This window comes from Lampetra planeri, chromosome 20 (assembly GCF_965212315.1).
Source record: "Lampetra planeri chromosome 20, kcLamPlan1.2.h2, whole genome shotgun sequence".
NCBI classification, from domain to species: Eukaryota; Metazoa; Chordata; class Hyperoartia; order Petromyzontiformes; family Petromyzontidae; genus Lampetra; species Lampetra planeri.
Genome location: NC_136126.1, coordinates 3,135,326 through 3,150,287, shown reverse-complemented (window position 1 = coordinate 3,150,287; position 14,962 = coordinate 3,135,326). Strand labels below are relative to the sequence as shown.

At 43.9% G+C, this 14,962-nt stretch overlaps 1 protein-coding gene across 1 annotated transcript in view; it reads right to left on the bottom strand.

The window, feature by feature from the left end:
• The window catches only part of LOC144724278 (uncharacterized protein C05D11.1-like), a 40,580-nt gene that overhangs the window by 16,997 nt on the left and 8,621 nt on the right, over window positions 1–14,962 (bottom strand). The window contains exons 9-14 of the mRNA XM_078603263.1: window positions 12,198–12,289; window positions 10,150–10,252; window positions 6,425–6,499; window positions 4,011–4,121; window positions 2,734–2,877; window positions 1,433–1,609 (exon numbers count right to left, since the gene is read on the bottom strand). Coding sequence (XP_078459389.1) covers window positions 1,433–1,609; window positions 2,734–2,877; window positions 4,011–4,121; window positions 6,425–6,499; window positions 10,150–10,252; window positions 12,198–12,289 — 702 coding nt within the window. The remainder of the gene's footprint in view (window positions 1–1,432; window positions 1,610–2,733; window positions 2,878–4,010; window positions 4,122–6,424; window positions 6,500–10,149; window positions 10,253–12,197; window positions 12,290–14,962) is intronic.

Sequence of the window (14,962 nt, the reverse complement as noted above, 5' to 3'; positions counted from 1 at the left end):
TTAGTGTTATATTCTTCACCGTGGGGATCTAAGTGTAAGGCTGATACTTTCCATGAATTCATGCCTTCATAATGGTATTCTTTTTATTCTCTGCTGTCAAGTTTAAGGCAAACTATTCTTTAAAGTTTAGAACCTACAGGCAACTCAAAAGTTTTAATCCTTTGTCGCAGTGTAAACATGAATCACATTCGCGTAAATTAAAGTCTTATTTTTAAACGAACGAAACCCATGCGCGGAACCCTTTATTTTTTGCTACGCCTTCAAAAGCATCCCCCTCCATCTTCCCCCCCCCCCCCCCCCCCCCCCCAAAAAAAAGGCTCGTTAGATTTTTTAACGGCAGAGGCCTCGCCCAGGCTTGCACCGCTAAAATACAAAAAAAAACCTGCCTGGCCCTGTAGAAGAGAGCGCTCCCGAATTCCTTTTGTCAATCAACCCAGTGGGAAGAATGCGGAAAAAATTTCCTCCAGGGCACAGCGCGCTCTTCTCTGTCGTTCTTCTCTGTCGCCCCGTCGCACGCTGCTTGTATCAGATGGGCCACAGAAATCCTCAAACAATGCCCTGGTGTCTTGTAGCCGTTGGGCGGGACACGGTGGCTGTGGCACATGTACTTGCTGGCGGCGACAGGTCAAATGGAAAGGTGTTTTGAATTTTTATTTTTTGTTGTTGTTGCGATTTCGTACAGAATCTGCCGATTGTTAAACGCAACCCCCCGCCCCCCACTCCCCGCGTGAATACCAGCGCCGCGTACTTTGAGAAAGTAACGTGAACGCCACGGGACCGCAATGCATTCGGCACGGAGGAAGGTAATGATTATAATGACAAAGATAATGGGAGGGGCCAATTATTCCCTTCCTGCAATTTCTCAAGGTGTCGGAAAGACTGTCAATGTGTGCATCGTAACAAAAAAAAAGCAGGAAAAGAGAAACACTGGACAATGTCTTTCGCTAACACTACCTCTACTACCATGGTCACCGGCTCCCATGAACGCCTCCCGTAAATTCATCCACCCATGTTTTCTACCATCTCATCCGTAACATGTTTCTTCAACACACTGCGGGTTAAAAGTACTTCATGCTTTTTTCTCAATGCCGCTCGACTTTGGAATTCTCTATTATCGTCTCTTTTCCCAGTTATTATTTACGCGTTGGCTCTTATCTAGTATACCTTCAAGAGTGGCGTTTGTTGTTGGCCGTTTGGTGCCATGAGAGCCTGTGCTCGTCAAAACCGCGATAAAACTATAAATGAAGCGCAATTCGGCTCGTCAACAACAGCCCCCGACGAATGAAAAAAAATGATTCGAAGCTCACGCACTTGATCATAACACAACTTCACGCTCATGCACAAGAATGTTTTGTAGCGCGCGGCATTGCATTGCACTGAGGGAGCGTCGCACGCACGCGCGCACACACACACACGTCACGCTCGCTCTCACCCGGACAAAGTTGGAGTGAACGTGGTCGAGCTGGAAAGGGAAGCAGATCTCGTTCAACGGGAAGCGCCCGTCTTCGCTGTGGCCCGCCACGTTGGAGGTAGGTTTTATGGGGTGGAAGTGGATGCTGTCCGTGCTCGGGATACGCAGGCGGCTCACAATTTCCTCCGGCGGCTCTTTCTACGGTTGGTTGCGAAAGGATGTTACAGTCGTTACAGAGCAAGTAGTGGATGTGTGCATATATATACAAGGGGTGAATCATAAACTTGTTACAAAATCACGCCATGTGCACCCGGTCTCCTGACATCTCAGACGCACAAGCGCTTCGATGAGTGACCACCATTCACAAACAGGGTTGTTATAGACCTCAGCGCTATGTGCTTGGCAGCAAAGGACAATGTACCAAAATCCAATGATTTATTGCACGTTCCCAAAGAACGTTGTGAACAGTAGAGATGTAACGCTGCATTGATTCAAGTAAAATCAAATCTTTTGCTCATGATGTAAGCGTGCAATCATACGTGTAAGAATTGATGACTTTCCATCTGCATATGTTTAATATAATTAGTTAGTGTGACCCCATGCAACCATGAGAAGTGCTTCAATGCACCATGCAAAAAAATTGAATCTTGAAAAGAATTGCATAATCATGACAATTAATCACATTGTGAACCAGGGTATGGCACCTCAATCCCATAATGCGAGTAGTTTATGGAGGAAGTAAAACAAATATCACGTGAGAAAAGAAAAAGTAACTAAACGATTCTTTGGTTCTTTCGGTTAAGTCACGTCTAAAGATAAAATAATAAATTAAATAACAGCATTATTATTTTATCTTTAGACGTGACTTAACCGAAAGAACCAAAGAATAATTCCTGCAGTCACGAAAGCTCCAAAATTAAGATTTAACTAAACGATGTTTAACATTTCAGTGAACGCAATAAAAATGTTCACCACAACGCGTATAACAAATTAAACCACTATTTCTATTTATCTTACCAGGTAAGGCCCACTGAGCTACATATCTCTCTTTCAGAAGAGACCTGGCCACAAATGACAGCTCAATGAAGTGGCTTTTTACATGTAAATATATAGCAGCCAAATACTCTAAACATGTTTCTAAACATGGAGGGAAAACCGGAGGACCCGGAGAAAAATCCATGCGACCACAGGGAGAACATGCAAACTCCAAATATACAGGTGTTAGGGTCGGGATCGAATCCACGACCTCATGTATACCAGGCGAGGGAGTTAACATCTCGCCATCGTGCCACCCCTAAGTTTGGGTCTAGTGCTGGTCTCACCTCGTTTTGCTGCAGCGCATTCTCTATGATCTTGGCGCACTTCAGCAGCCCCTCCTCTCCCAGCGTCTCCCGCTGGCGCTTCACTCTCCCGCTTTCCGCTGCTTCCATTTCCACCTGCAGCGCATGGCTGGGCTCCCCGACAACCTGCAACAGACAGAGATCCCCCGCATAGCCGTAACAGACTGTTGGGGCAAGTGCTGTTAGCGAACACCTATGAAGGTCGGCACGGCGCGCTAGGGAGTGGTCACCACCATGCCTGGTCGCCCTTGTCTCCCTCGTGGCGATGTTTACATACTGCACCAGGTACTCGTTTGAGGCCGAGTCGGCCTAGGGGAGGCCCAGGACCAGTTCAGATTACCGTCACTGGTATTAGTCGTTAGCGTAGTGCAATAACGACTGTCATAGCGTGCATGACCATTAAGTTTGATCGACGGCTGCCGAATTCTCGAGACATTATTAACCAAGCTCTGCCGCATCAGATACATCAAGATTGGTTGAATGCATTATTTTACGAAACAACATTTTATTTTTGGTCATCCTTCTAAAAATGTATTTTTTAAGACTTGAAGATAAGGTCATAACGTTTAAAACTATGGGTGTAGCAATATGTATCAATTCATCGATCAACATGAATTCTTATGCCTGGGCAACATGCATACAAATCATTGTTTTTTATTCATACTTCAGCCCCTTCAGTCACGAAAGACCACCTGAAATGTTCATCCTCGAATGGAATCGTGACCCTGAATCGTGGAAACTCATAGAATGCCCAGGATGGTTACACCCATCACGATTAACCCCGTGCTTGCAGCAAGGTGATGATTTATTTCTTTTACCATGGTTTCTGAGCACAGGCCCAAAGGCTCAAAATGCCAAGCAGCCAGCAACAAACAGCACTGCCGAAGATGTAATAGATAAGAGGTAATGTGTATATTTGAATGAGCAAGGTGATAAGAAAATAAACAAAAGGAGGGGATTTCAAAGTAGAGTAATGCGAGGGAAGAAACAGACAGAGAAGTGTTGTAACCTGCAGTGTGGAGAAAATGAGAACACCTTCATGAGTAATTCAGCTCAAAGTGGTGGCTAAGGAGTTCAATAATCAAATATTTTTTTCAACAGAGCTCAGCAGTAGGAGGAAAGCAGCATGAATATTTTAGTCTTTTGAATGTGCATGGCGGTTGATCACAGCATGGACAAGACAAAACAGTCTACATGGTAGGGCGAGACCACGACATTGCTGGGCCGCTGCTTTGCTGTCGTCGTGTGGGCAAGCGTACCGTGACACAGGGCTGATCAACAAAGTAGAAGTTGAGGAGGTCCAGCCAAAACTCCACGGGCTCCTCCGCCAGCTTCTTGAACGCCTCCACCTGGTTCAGCCGCTTTCGCAACTGGAAAGAAAACGTATCCACATGTCCTTGGCTCTCATATTACCCAACCTAGTCACATCTACAATTTTGAATGAGTGTGTTGGTTTTTTTTTGTTTTAAGGAGGTGGTTTTTTCCATTTTGTACAGCTGGATGGGTTTTACAACACATATAAAAGTCACCCCATAATACGGTTTTACACATTCCTGGAAAAAAGCATGCAATTCCCATGGCTAAAAAAAATGCACCACTGTCCCACCTTATCACAAGTGGGCAGCATAACTAATACTTTAAGCAAGGTGGGAAACTTTTGTGGAAAAAGACATGCGTTGGAATTTTTTCCATCATCAAAAGGTGACATTTTTTTTACAGACTGTCATGTTTTTTTAATTTATTGCAAATAAACTTTGAGATTTTTTTATTGAGAAAATAACTTCGTAAAGACAATGCAAAACACACTTCAGGTCACTTAACAATCAGATGACTAGCATGTGCTTCGTGTCGGGCCACAAATTAAACTCATATATATTATAAATTGTTCAATCCAAGTGTCAAAAGGTACTTAAATGTGCTTCCCGATAAAACCACGTATCAAGGGCTGAACCTCCATTCTATAAAAAAAAAACCTGAAAACTAAACTATTTTTATTTTAGCACGTAAGGCCCACTAAGCTACATAGCTCTTTTTCAGCAGCGACCTGGCCACAAATGACAGCTCAACGAAGTGGCGTCTAACGTGGAGACTTATAGCAGCCAAATAATAAGTGGGGGGGGGTAACTCCCTCCTCACATTGGGGGGGAGATGTGAAGGTATTGAGAGGGGGGGGGGGGGGAGTCTGTTGCGGGGGCAGCACCGCCACCAAACACAACTCCATTTAACGCCCAAACCACGCAGGGTTCGAATGCCGTCCTCAGATACTGATTTCTGCCCCCCCCCCCCGGGTCGCAGCGTCTGTTCCCCCACGGACGATGCCACATTTTTATCTCCTTTACGTTTGTTATTTGTCACAGATGGTGTTATATCACAATAGAAGTGTGCACAAAGAAACATTTATACTGCGTTGGGAATGGTGCACAAGCACAATGAGAAAAAACAAACTCCCATTCGTCAATAATAGCCGTCAAAAATAAAATAAAATAGGCAACGTTTCGGGCAAGGGCCCTCCTTCATTGCACTCCTGTGCGATAACGAAGAGCCACTGCCCAAAAGGTCACCATTTTTTTAAATCTCTTCCAAGGCATTCTTATTGAAGAATGTGTTGACCTTTTGCTGTTAAAGTTAAAGTCAATTGGCTTTTATTGCCTGTCCCAGACTTTGAAAGCCTATTATTGTTTGCCCACCCCATCTGCTCAATGTGTGCGTGGCAAGGGCACCAGTTGCCCCACCCATGCGCCCACCTATGGCATGTATTGATGATATACACTTGGTCTTGACAAGTGTATATCATCAATAGTTTAAAAATATTAATCTATGCATTTATATGGCTCTTAAATATTAATCAGCAACTCAAAGCGCCTGACACCACACATCTCAGCTAACAAAATTCCAAGGGCACCCCCAGTGACAGATGTCCCTATGTGGCACAAAATGACTCAGCACCGGCCCTGCAAATGAGCATTAATATACCAGTAGGGAGTTGTAATTGCTAAATCCAATCCCAATTGAGTAATTCGTGGGTAATTTTTTATGACGCCGGCATTGTGAAGCAGGCAGCAAATATTTGTGGTTTCATACACCCGCAAAAATAACCAGGGTGGCCTGCTGGATTCAAACCGAATTTTTTTTGCAACAAGCGGTAACCCCACTGCCGCTTGGCTATGTCACTGCTTGGTGGTGGTGGCTATTCACGTGGCCTGTGATCGATCTAGCAGTGTCGACGGCGAAAGGGTTGGTGGATCAGACAAATGTTGTGAAACTCCCTACCCATGGGAGGTGAGATGTCATACCCTGGATCGCCAGAAGACGGTGGTACAGCTAAATGTGGACTAATCTCCGTGTGTTCCATCTGTATGGCATGGAGTGTTGCCCCTTCGGGTTTCCTCCCACATGTATAACGCTCATTAGTTGGCAGAAAACATCTTAATATACAGAGGACTGCAGAGCTGGGGCAATTGTTGGTGCCGGCTCACCGCCTGGCTGAGCCAATACTGTTTGGCACGTGACAAGTTGAAATTATAATGAATCGAGCGTTAAGTAGCAAAGGGGGAGAGAGAGGCATGGGTTGCCCCCTGTCTCGGCTGCATCTGCGAAGGCAGTGACCCCCCTCCCCCCCCCCTCTTTAGCACGTCACGCCGAAAACGTTACGTCGGGCAGAGCTTCCCAATACCTGCTCCTCGGTATCGCCGTAGAGGAAGTGTCCGATGCAGGAGAAAGCGATGGCTTCGTGTGGGTGATCTTCAGCCTGAAAGAAAAACACAAATTAAGCACACTGCTTGTCTCTGCATAACAGAAAACACAAAAAAGCAAAAGGTTGCAGAGTAGTCATACGAGTATACCATAAAATCAAAAAAGGTTTTTTATAGTGTTTTATTTGACATAACACTGAATAAAACAAGAGATGTATTGTATTGAGGCACGGCCGTGGCACTGTTTGTAATCGCAAACCACAGCGACTTAGTTGAATGGCATATTAGTCGGATGAAAACTGCTGCTGACAAACGTTGCCTGCGTCCGATGAAGGATTAAACATTTTTTAAATCCACAGACTACACCGCGCACTTCCCACCTACTGTGGTGTACAAACGTTAAACCAACTTTCCATCAATGGCAACGCCAGGCCTCCTACCATACTCACTTCCTCCACTGCTAATTTACACCTTACACCTGGAGATATTCCAATTATATTTGTCTCACCAAACATTCAACACGATTTGTAGTAACTCTACATGAAGCGTGCGTTTAAACCACCCGTGTATATTGTATTGTAGCAGTTACATTAAAAGTTTTGATTTCCGATAGTTTGGGGGGGGGGGGGTGGAAGGTGGGATTATTAGAGAGGAAAACCAGAGACATTTTAAGAACTGGTAATGAATTTTAATATTGCGTTCCCTTCTTCACTAATACGCCGACGTCTTACTGAAGTGTGTGTTTTAAAGGGCTCTACAAAACCAAAAAGCTGGAGACGTGGGTGTTGAGGCATCGTCTACTTAAGAATCGCAGCATGCGAAATTCATCGGCGATGCGGCAAGATAATGAATGGCTAACTGCAAAAAGCATGCTGTTCTGGGTTTTACGACATGGCTCATCGAGAGCGCGTTCATTCACGGTATTTAGCGGTGTAATGAAGCCTAATAATATAAATATATACGTGTAAAGCCCTGACACATGCACCAGAGAGGCCCAGTTATCCTGGCAGCCCCGACCTGCGCGTTGGAGCACTCAAGGGACGACGTCTGTACGCGTGAAAAGCCCCAAAGGTTGGTGATGGTGGAAAAAGCCGCCCCCTCACTCGGCTTTGCGGAGACGCGGCGGTGACAAGACGCTCGCCTTTCAGTGCGTCGCCGCCTCGAGCGCAAAAGAAACAGGCTGGGTTGGGTTGCTCGCACAGAGGCGAGAGCCAATTGTGAAATTGGACTGCACGTTTATAACAGCTAGAGTGAACACCCACCCAACCTCCCCCAACTCCCTGTCCGCTCACCGCCCACAAGCTCCCCCACAATGCCCCCTCCTACCTCTGACCCCCCCCCCCCACCTCTGACCCCCCCCCCCCACCAAACCCTCTGCCCCCCCACCGCGCCACAACAATTTTAAGCAGTGATTCAAGTGCACACGAAGATTTCCCACGAGCATGCAAGTGATTTTGTAAACGGGTGTTTTTTTCCCCTTTCTCGAGATAATTTACTTTGGAAGTATTTCCAGCGAGTTTGATGGTATTTGCATTGTTGTTTTCACAAGTTTATAATCATCCTCGAATGCGCAGCCATGATTCCATCACCAATGCCTGCAATAAATTGGCGACAGTGCTGCATTTTGAGCTGTATTCTTGACGAGCAGCCGTTATTTATCTTAGGCAGCCAGTTTAATCGTATGCTAAGAGATTCTATTACTTTTCAAACATTTTTTAAGAAGCTTTGCTATACATTTTCACTTTCTGGCATTCACAACATTTGATGGACTGTGACGTAAATATGATTCATAATGAAGGTTTTTGGGTTAGATCGCGTTATTTATAAATGTGTCGTAACCTTTATTATGAATAATATTGGTCGCGAAAGGCTACGTGTTAAACTTAAATATGATTATGCTATCCTGAAAATAGTAACAGCATAATCATGGTCTCCACCTGGTTCAAACAATGGCGGCAAGAAATAAAAAAACATGTATTAAATAAAATTTTACCATTTAATGTCGGCTCAATTTCCACTTCTGAAAATGAAGTGTATCAGTTCGATTGTCGTGCAATGCACATTTCTCTCTGTGGCAGGGCGAGTGGGAAAATGCTTCCCCATCGTGTTTCTAAGAGGCGGTTGAAGAGAAGCAGTTCTGTCATATCTCATTCCAAGAGATGTTCTCCAACATCGGGGTCATGCACCGGGTTGCGAGAGACCCAAGAAAATTATTTGTGTCGTGGAATGACGCCAAATGGCACAATCGAGTTAAAATTGGGGAAGATGTTTTTATTTTTAAAAGATGAAGTTCCTTCGAATACGGTCACAACTAATGTATGTAATGAGTATTTCATGATTAGAATCAACTTCACGCTCCGTAATTCTGTAAACTAAAACAAAAAATCCGACACAAATGAAAATGTATTTACGAAAATCTGAAATGTGATGTGTGCACTTGTACCTCGTTTCAATTAGATTTAACTTTCTTCGTCAAAATAAAGAGTATGCTAATCAACATTGATTGTACAGCATTAGAGAATATATTAACCAGACATCAGAGAGACCAAACTCGATTTGTTCTGAAGTAAACGGGGAACAAATTGGCAATATTTTCACACCATCACTTTAACTCCAATTCAATAAATATGTCTGACAAGTGGAATGCAGCGAAGACCTTTGTACATGGGGGCTACACATACCTGCATTCCATAACAAAATTGACGAGACTTTTGAACTAGGCTTGTGAAGGGTACTGTAATGGTACACCTGCCTGATACGGCATGGAAAGAAAACATTTACACAGAAGTCTCTTAAGTCCACATTCACAAACTCTACATCTGTCATCCAGTTATGTAAAAGGAACAATACAAATATTATTCCAGGAAGCCGATGCATGATAATGGTTATAAAGTCCATCTAAGATTTACACCAAACATAAACGTTACGAGCAAGCATGACGTGTGTCTGCGGTTTTCGACTGTTATGCACGACAACTGCCAAACGGCAACGACTTTCCAAGTTCACCCGTTGCGATTAAAAATAATGTCTTTTTCTCCGAAGTGACATTTTTTGTAACTTAAAAAATGGCAGTGAGGTGGGTGAGAATAATATATTCCAGGCAATGGCCATGGCGAAGCAGATGCCTTGGGAAAGGTTCTCATCTCGGCCATTGTGTCACACGGACAGTACCACAATTGTGTCTATAGCGGATAATCGCCAGATCTTACGGTTCATACTATCAAAGGGCAACATGCACAAAGCCCGTCAGGTGCCCAGGCAGTGATGTTTGAATGTTATCCTCTGACTTGTACCGAGCTCACTTTAAATGTAAAGAAAATATAAATATTCTAACTGGACCATGTATGATAAAAAAATAAAAGCAAATTTTACTCAACTATGATGTTTGCTGCATTGCTTGCTTGCCATTGTAATAAAAAATATTAATTTCACAGAAGCTACAACTTACAGAGAAAAATGTGAGTGGGTAGCACAGAAGTTATATACATGAGTAAACAAATAATGCATTAGCAGTGTCTGTAATATATAATAAAAAAAATGACCTGTTTTATCACGTTCACTGCTTCTTCATAACAATGTTTGAAAGCAAAACAGAAAAAAATGTTACTGAATGGCCTGAATGCATTTTTGGTGGTTTCCAGTGATTGGCAGGTGACCGTGGAAGCTGTGCGGGCCAGGACTCTGGGTGGGGCCGCGGGCCACTCACATGGTTGAGTGCCTCCAGAATCTGCCGGGCGATGACGGTTTGCATACGGGGCATGTCAAGAGCCTCCGTGCCGTCCCCGATCCTCCGCAGCGTGGTCAGGAGCCTAGCAGCAAGCACAAGACAAGACATCGATCCCCCTTATAGTCTTAACAAACTTTTGGGGGTAAATGCCGTTAGCGAGGAGCGCCTGTTACAGCCGGAACGGCATATGACGGGGTTTGGTGGTCGGCACCACACTCGCCGCCCAGGAACTCATTTGAGGATGAATCGACCTAGGGGAGGCCCAGGACTGGGTTCAGGTAATAACTATCTCTGGTGTTGTTGGCCGTGAGCAGGAATCGGGTCGCTGGATTAATAGCACAGAGTGCTAACCCCTACACTAACACTCCCTTGCATGTACACATCACATAGACACACGTGCATTCGCACACATGAGGCCATAAACACACATCGTCGAAGAAGCCTCACCGACTATCACGACCATTTTACAGATGGGCACCGCTAAGTATTTCTAGCCGGGGGTAATAATTGCAATATATGTTCGAAATTAGTAATTTTCGGGTTATTTAAAAAATTTGGACCATGATGGCAGCACACAATGGCCTACTCTTGGGAACGACATTTCGGGATCTTTAATGTCCACCGTGCAGCAGACAGCTTATAACATTTTTATAGTTAATGCACCCGCAGTATTAATCTGGGTGGCTGAATTTTAACCGTGAACCTCTGCAAACAAGAGGCAAATGTGTCACATCATCGCCCAACACTGATTATGGACTCTGTAGGGGCCATCGATGATAACCACTAATTTATAAACAACTTTCACATTTGCTTCAATCAATAATTTGTTGTTTTTATTTATCACAAAAAAAGAACAAGGACTTGTTTACAATTTATAGCAACAAGCGGTACATTCTACACATCCATTCCATGCACAGTAGGCGAGGAATGTGACGTTTAATTAATCGCGAATGAAAATTGTGAGATTAAAACCCACACATTGTGCTAGTGGGCTCAATAACACGTTGTTAGTAGATTAAATGAAAAACACAATATTGATTAAAGACAATGAGATGTCTGAGAAATTAATAGCTTTGTCTTTAACTCAAACATTTCCACAATCGACCAGGCTCAGCAATGTGATAAATCCCATAAGGTGGCCAAAGCTGGCTGCTGTTAAAAGGTGCACTGAAATCAAATATAGTAACTGATTAAAGCAAGTTTTAATGAGCTCCTGCCTGCAGGGAATTCCACAATTGGATTTGTTTGAACTTCCTCACTTCAAAGAAAACTCAGATGAAATCAAAGCCCTTTGTTAATCCACTGCTGGATGAAGCACTCTCCACATTGAGTCAGTCACAGGGGAGATTTGACAACACTTCACACCAGTCAGTGCGGTTTTGTGTCAGGGCAGGATAACCAGTACCGCTTGAGATATCACTCCCGACTGACAATAGCGATCACTAAGAATTAAACTCGGGTGGCTTTGCTCATAGTGTGAATGGTGTCCAAACCACTATGCCCCTACACAACCATAAAGTAATTGATAACATTAAGACGAAATTCGGTCTAAAAAAAGTAATAATGAAACGGTTTGAGCTTTAAAAGAATGTGATTACGCCAGCAGCCTCACAAGCGTCAACATCAGCAGGCCTCTGCCCGTACACAAGTGCTCAATGCTTAAGCCTTAGCCGTCTCTTCTGTACGGAACAGTCATTATTTACCGTAAACACGCCGCAAAGACTAATTGCGTAAGCGCCGTTCAAAGACCGCCGCGTGGGACGTAGAGCCACGGGCTCCGGTTGGAACACTAAACCTAATTCGGCGATGTCGCGACGGCAATGCTTCATTCTCGCATCTTGTTCACTGCTGACCTATTCGCTACAAAGAGTGGAAATTTAATTTAACAGCTTTCACAGAATTGTTTCGAAGAGTGTTCATAGAAGACAGGATTTGATACACAGTGGCGCTTGCGCAAACGAATACGCGCACAGCACACGCACACGATTGCCATGGAGATGGGCATGCATTTATGACAAGGCACTTACTTCTCTTTCACGTCGCTCAGTTTGGGGAAAGGCACATTGTAGCACTTTATGTAGACACAGCCAACACTGTTCTCGAGGATATTGCACCCCACCTGTGCCAACAGACGAGGGAAACGGTGATTTTAAAACACTGGTAGGACACCGCGTGGGCTCCGAAGCTAAACGGGTGATCAATTCACGTGCAACTTCAACACTTGTCCATTTTACGTATCCGCGCGCACGACATATTAAGCGTTTAGACAGTATCACCGTTTACACCGTGGGTTTATCCTGATAACGTTAAAACACGTGCCTAAAATGCGACGGGGCAAACGGTCGAGTGAAAATAAACTTCATGTAAAATATAAATTAATTGTACGAGATAACGCCCCGTGACCAAATCACCCCGGGAGTACGCCCGATCTCATGAGCGTGAGGAAGCTGATCAGGGCTGAGCCCGGATATAGCTTGGTATAAGTGATCACGCACAATTGAGTTTTTTTTTTATATAAACTGCAAGGCTGCATGGCAGGCAGTGGAGAGCACTGCAGTAATATCCACTCTTGCACAATAATACGATCCCACGTCTATGCCCTCGCCTTCACCAACGCACAATTACCATCGCTGTGAAGTATGATCGAATAGCCGCTACGATCGGCACGGCTTGGTAAATTGACAAAAGGGCTGTCCATACAACATGTACGCAGAAAATTACTTTCTCCTGACGTTCATTATCGTATTGCAAAAATATCCAATATCACGTTTGACAATACACACAAATGTGTGAGGCATACGAGGCAAGGACAGCATATTAAGACTGTCTTAATGCCCAAGGCCAAGTAAACGCTAACACTGAATAGTAAGTAGTAACATTTCATAAAAGTGACAATTTGGCCAAGTCCACGCAGATGTAGAATTGTACTGTAACACACACCTGCAATGCATGTTTAACGAATAATATTAATGTAATATAAAAGCCCTCATTGTCATGGTTCTTTTCTGAAAAATCATCAAGTGCCGATGGATTTTCTGTTGCCGAGACTGTATTTATTCGGTCACTTGAGTGCCATTAATAGTGGGGAAAAAACCCGCTAAACACAACACAGAGTAATTTACAGACATAACGCAAACGTTCAAATGCAAATACAGTAAAATTATAACAGCCTGATTATACCTTTACATCGCCACAAAGGAAGACATTTTTGGTGATTTATATGCTAGTGAAAATTATTTCATTAGTGATTCCATACAAAGTTTAGTACGGAGTTCATGAAATGCCTTAATTAAGATTGGATAAATTGGATAATCAATTTAGTTGTTATGGTACATGAATAGCATCTTAGATTACGGAGCAGGTAATTGAAGAGTTAAACATATAAAAAAAAAATTAAGATGAGTGCATTTTTTTCAAATGTATCGATCATGTTGGGGATATAACCAAAAAAATAGCTCTTCAAATTTTTGTTTCTGATTGTTCAGTTCCTGGAGGTGCTCCAAGGACGTGGAGCAAAACGTCGGACATTGCGCCGAATGACACGCTATACGGCCTGAGTCGGGCCGTACACCACAACCCTCAAAACCTACGCGGTATCCATAAGTTTAACATCACAAAAATCTCAAACAATACGAGCAACTACTACTGTACTGTGATTTAGATATTTTTTTGTCTTTCATTGGGCAATAAAAAAACATTAGATTTGTATTTTTTTCATCTTTTCGCACGTAGGTCACTCAAGTCAAAACTGCAACACGAAAAAACAAACTCGCCGTGTTTGCATTGGGTTCCCACGAGGGAAAAGCACCGCATCTGTGACCTAGCGTGTAACCTTTGCCGTGCTCGGTGTTCGTGGTGCGATCGTGCGAGGCTCAGGAATGGCCCTCGGGTGAAAAGCGAACGAAAATACTGTACACTGTAAATCCTCAATCAGCACTTATCTTTGCCGAGATCGCCCCGTCGGTAATCCTATATAAAGGCAAAAGTCGTATTCTTCAGCTGCAAGAATAAAAAAACCACACGACTCGAGATCGCCGCAGCGCTCGGAAAACCCCCACCTCGAGAGATAAACCGCTCGCAGAAGGGCGCCGATTGTCCCAACTTTGAAGACAAGGAGGACGGGCAAGGGGGCGCGAGTGAAAAATGCCCCAAAGACTGGAACGTGCAACCGCTACCAATGCTGATTATGTGATTGATGTCCCTTCCACCTCTCGCCGTGCTATGTCAAGCCAATGGCCGCAAGCCAACCGGTGCTGACATTCATCACTTTGTTACCGCGGCATCAAATAAATCACCTACAGTGAAAATCTAAGAGGATTTTCTCTCTACTGCGGGCAGCGGCGAGTACACAAGGACCACCTACCTATGCCGGTGAAAGAAAACAAAATAACATTTCAACACCAAAAAAAACTACCAGTCATCACAACTTTTTGTCTCCCCCCCTCTTGAAAACGACTTTCGTATCCGATCTGACTCCTTGTTTATGTTAACCGAACTAAGCCAAACGTTGAACACTCACGTGACATTCGACACGACACTCGCTATGTTTACAATTCCAATAACTTTCACAATGGCAAAATAACGTTCAGCAGGAATGAATGGAAGCTGCATTAAAGCTCACGTAAATAGTTTTATCGCATGAACGGTTGACACCACTGAGTTTTTTTACCTGCAAATGTTTAACAAGTTAACCTACAAAAGAAATAACCAAAAGACGATGGAATGTCCACTATCCTCGGGGTATACAGTGCATCATCAGTGTCAGAATAGAGCATATAACCCCTCCAGATGC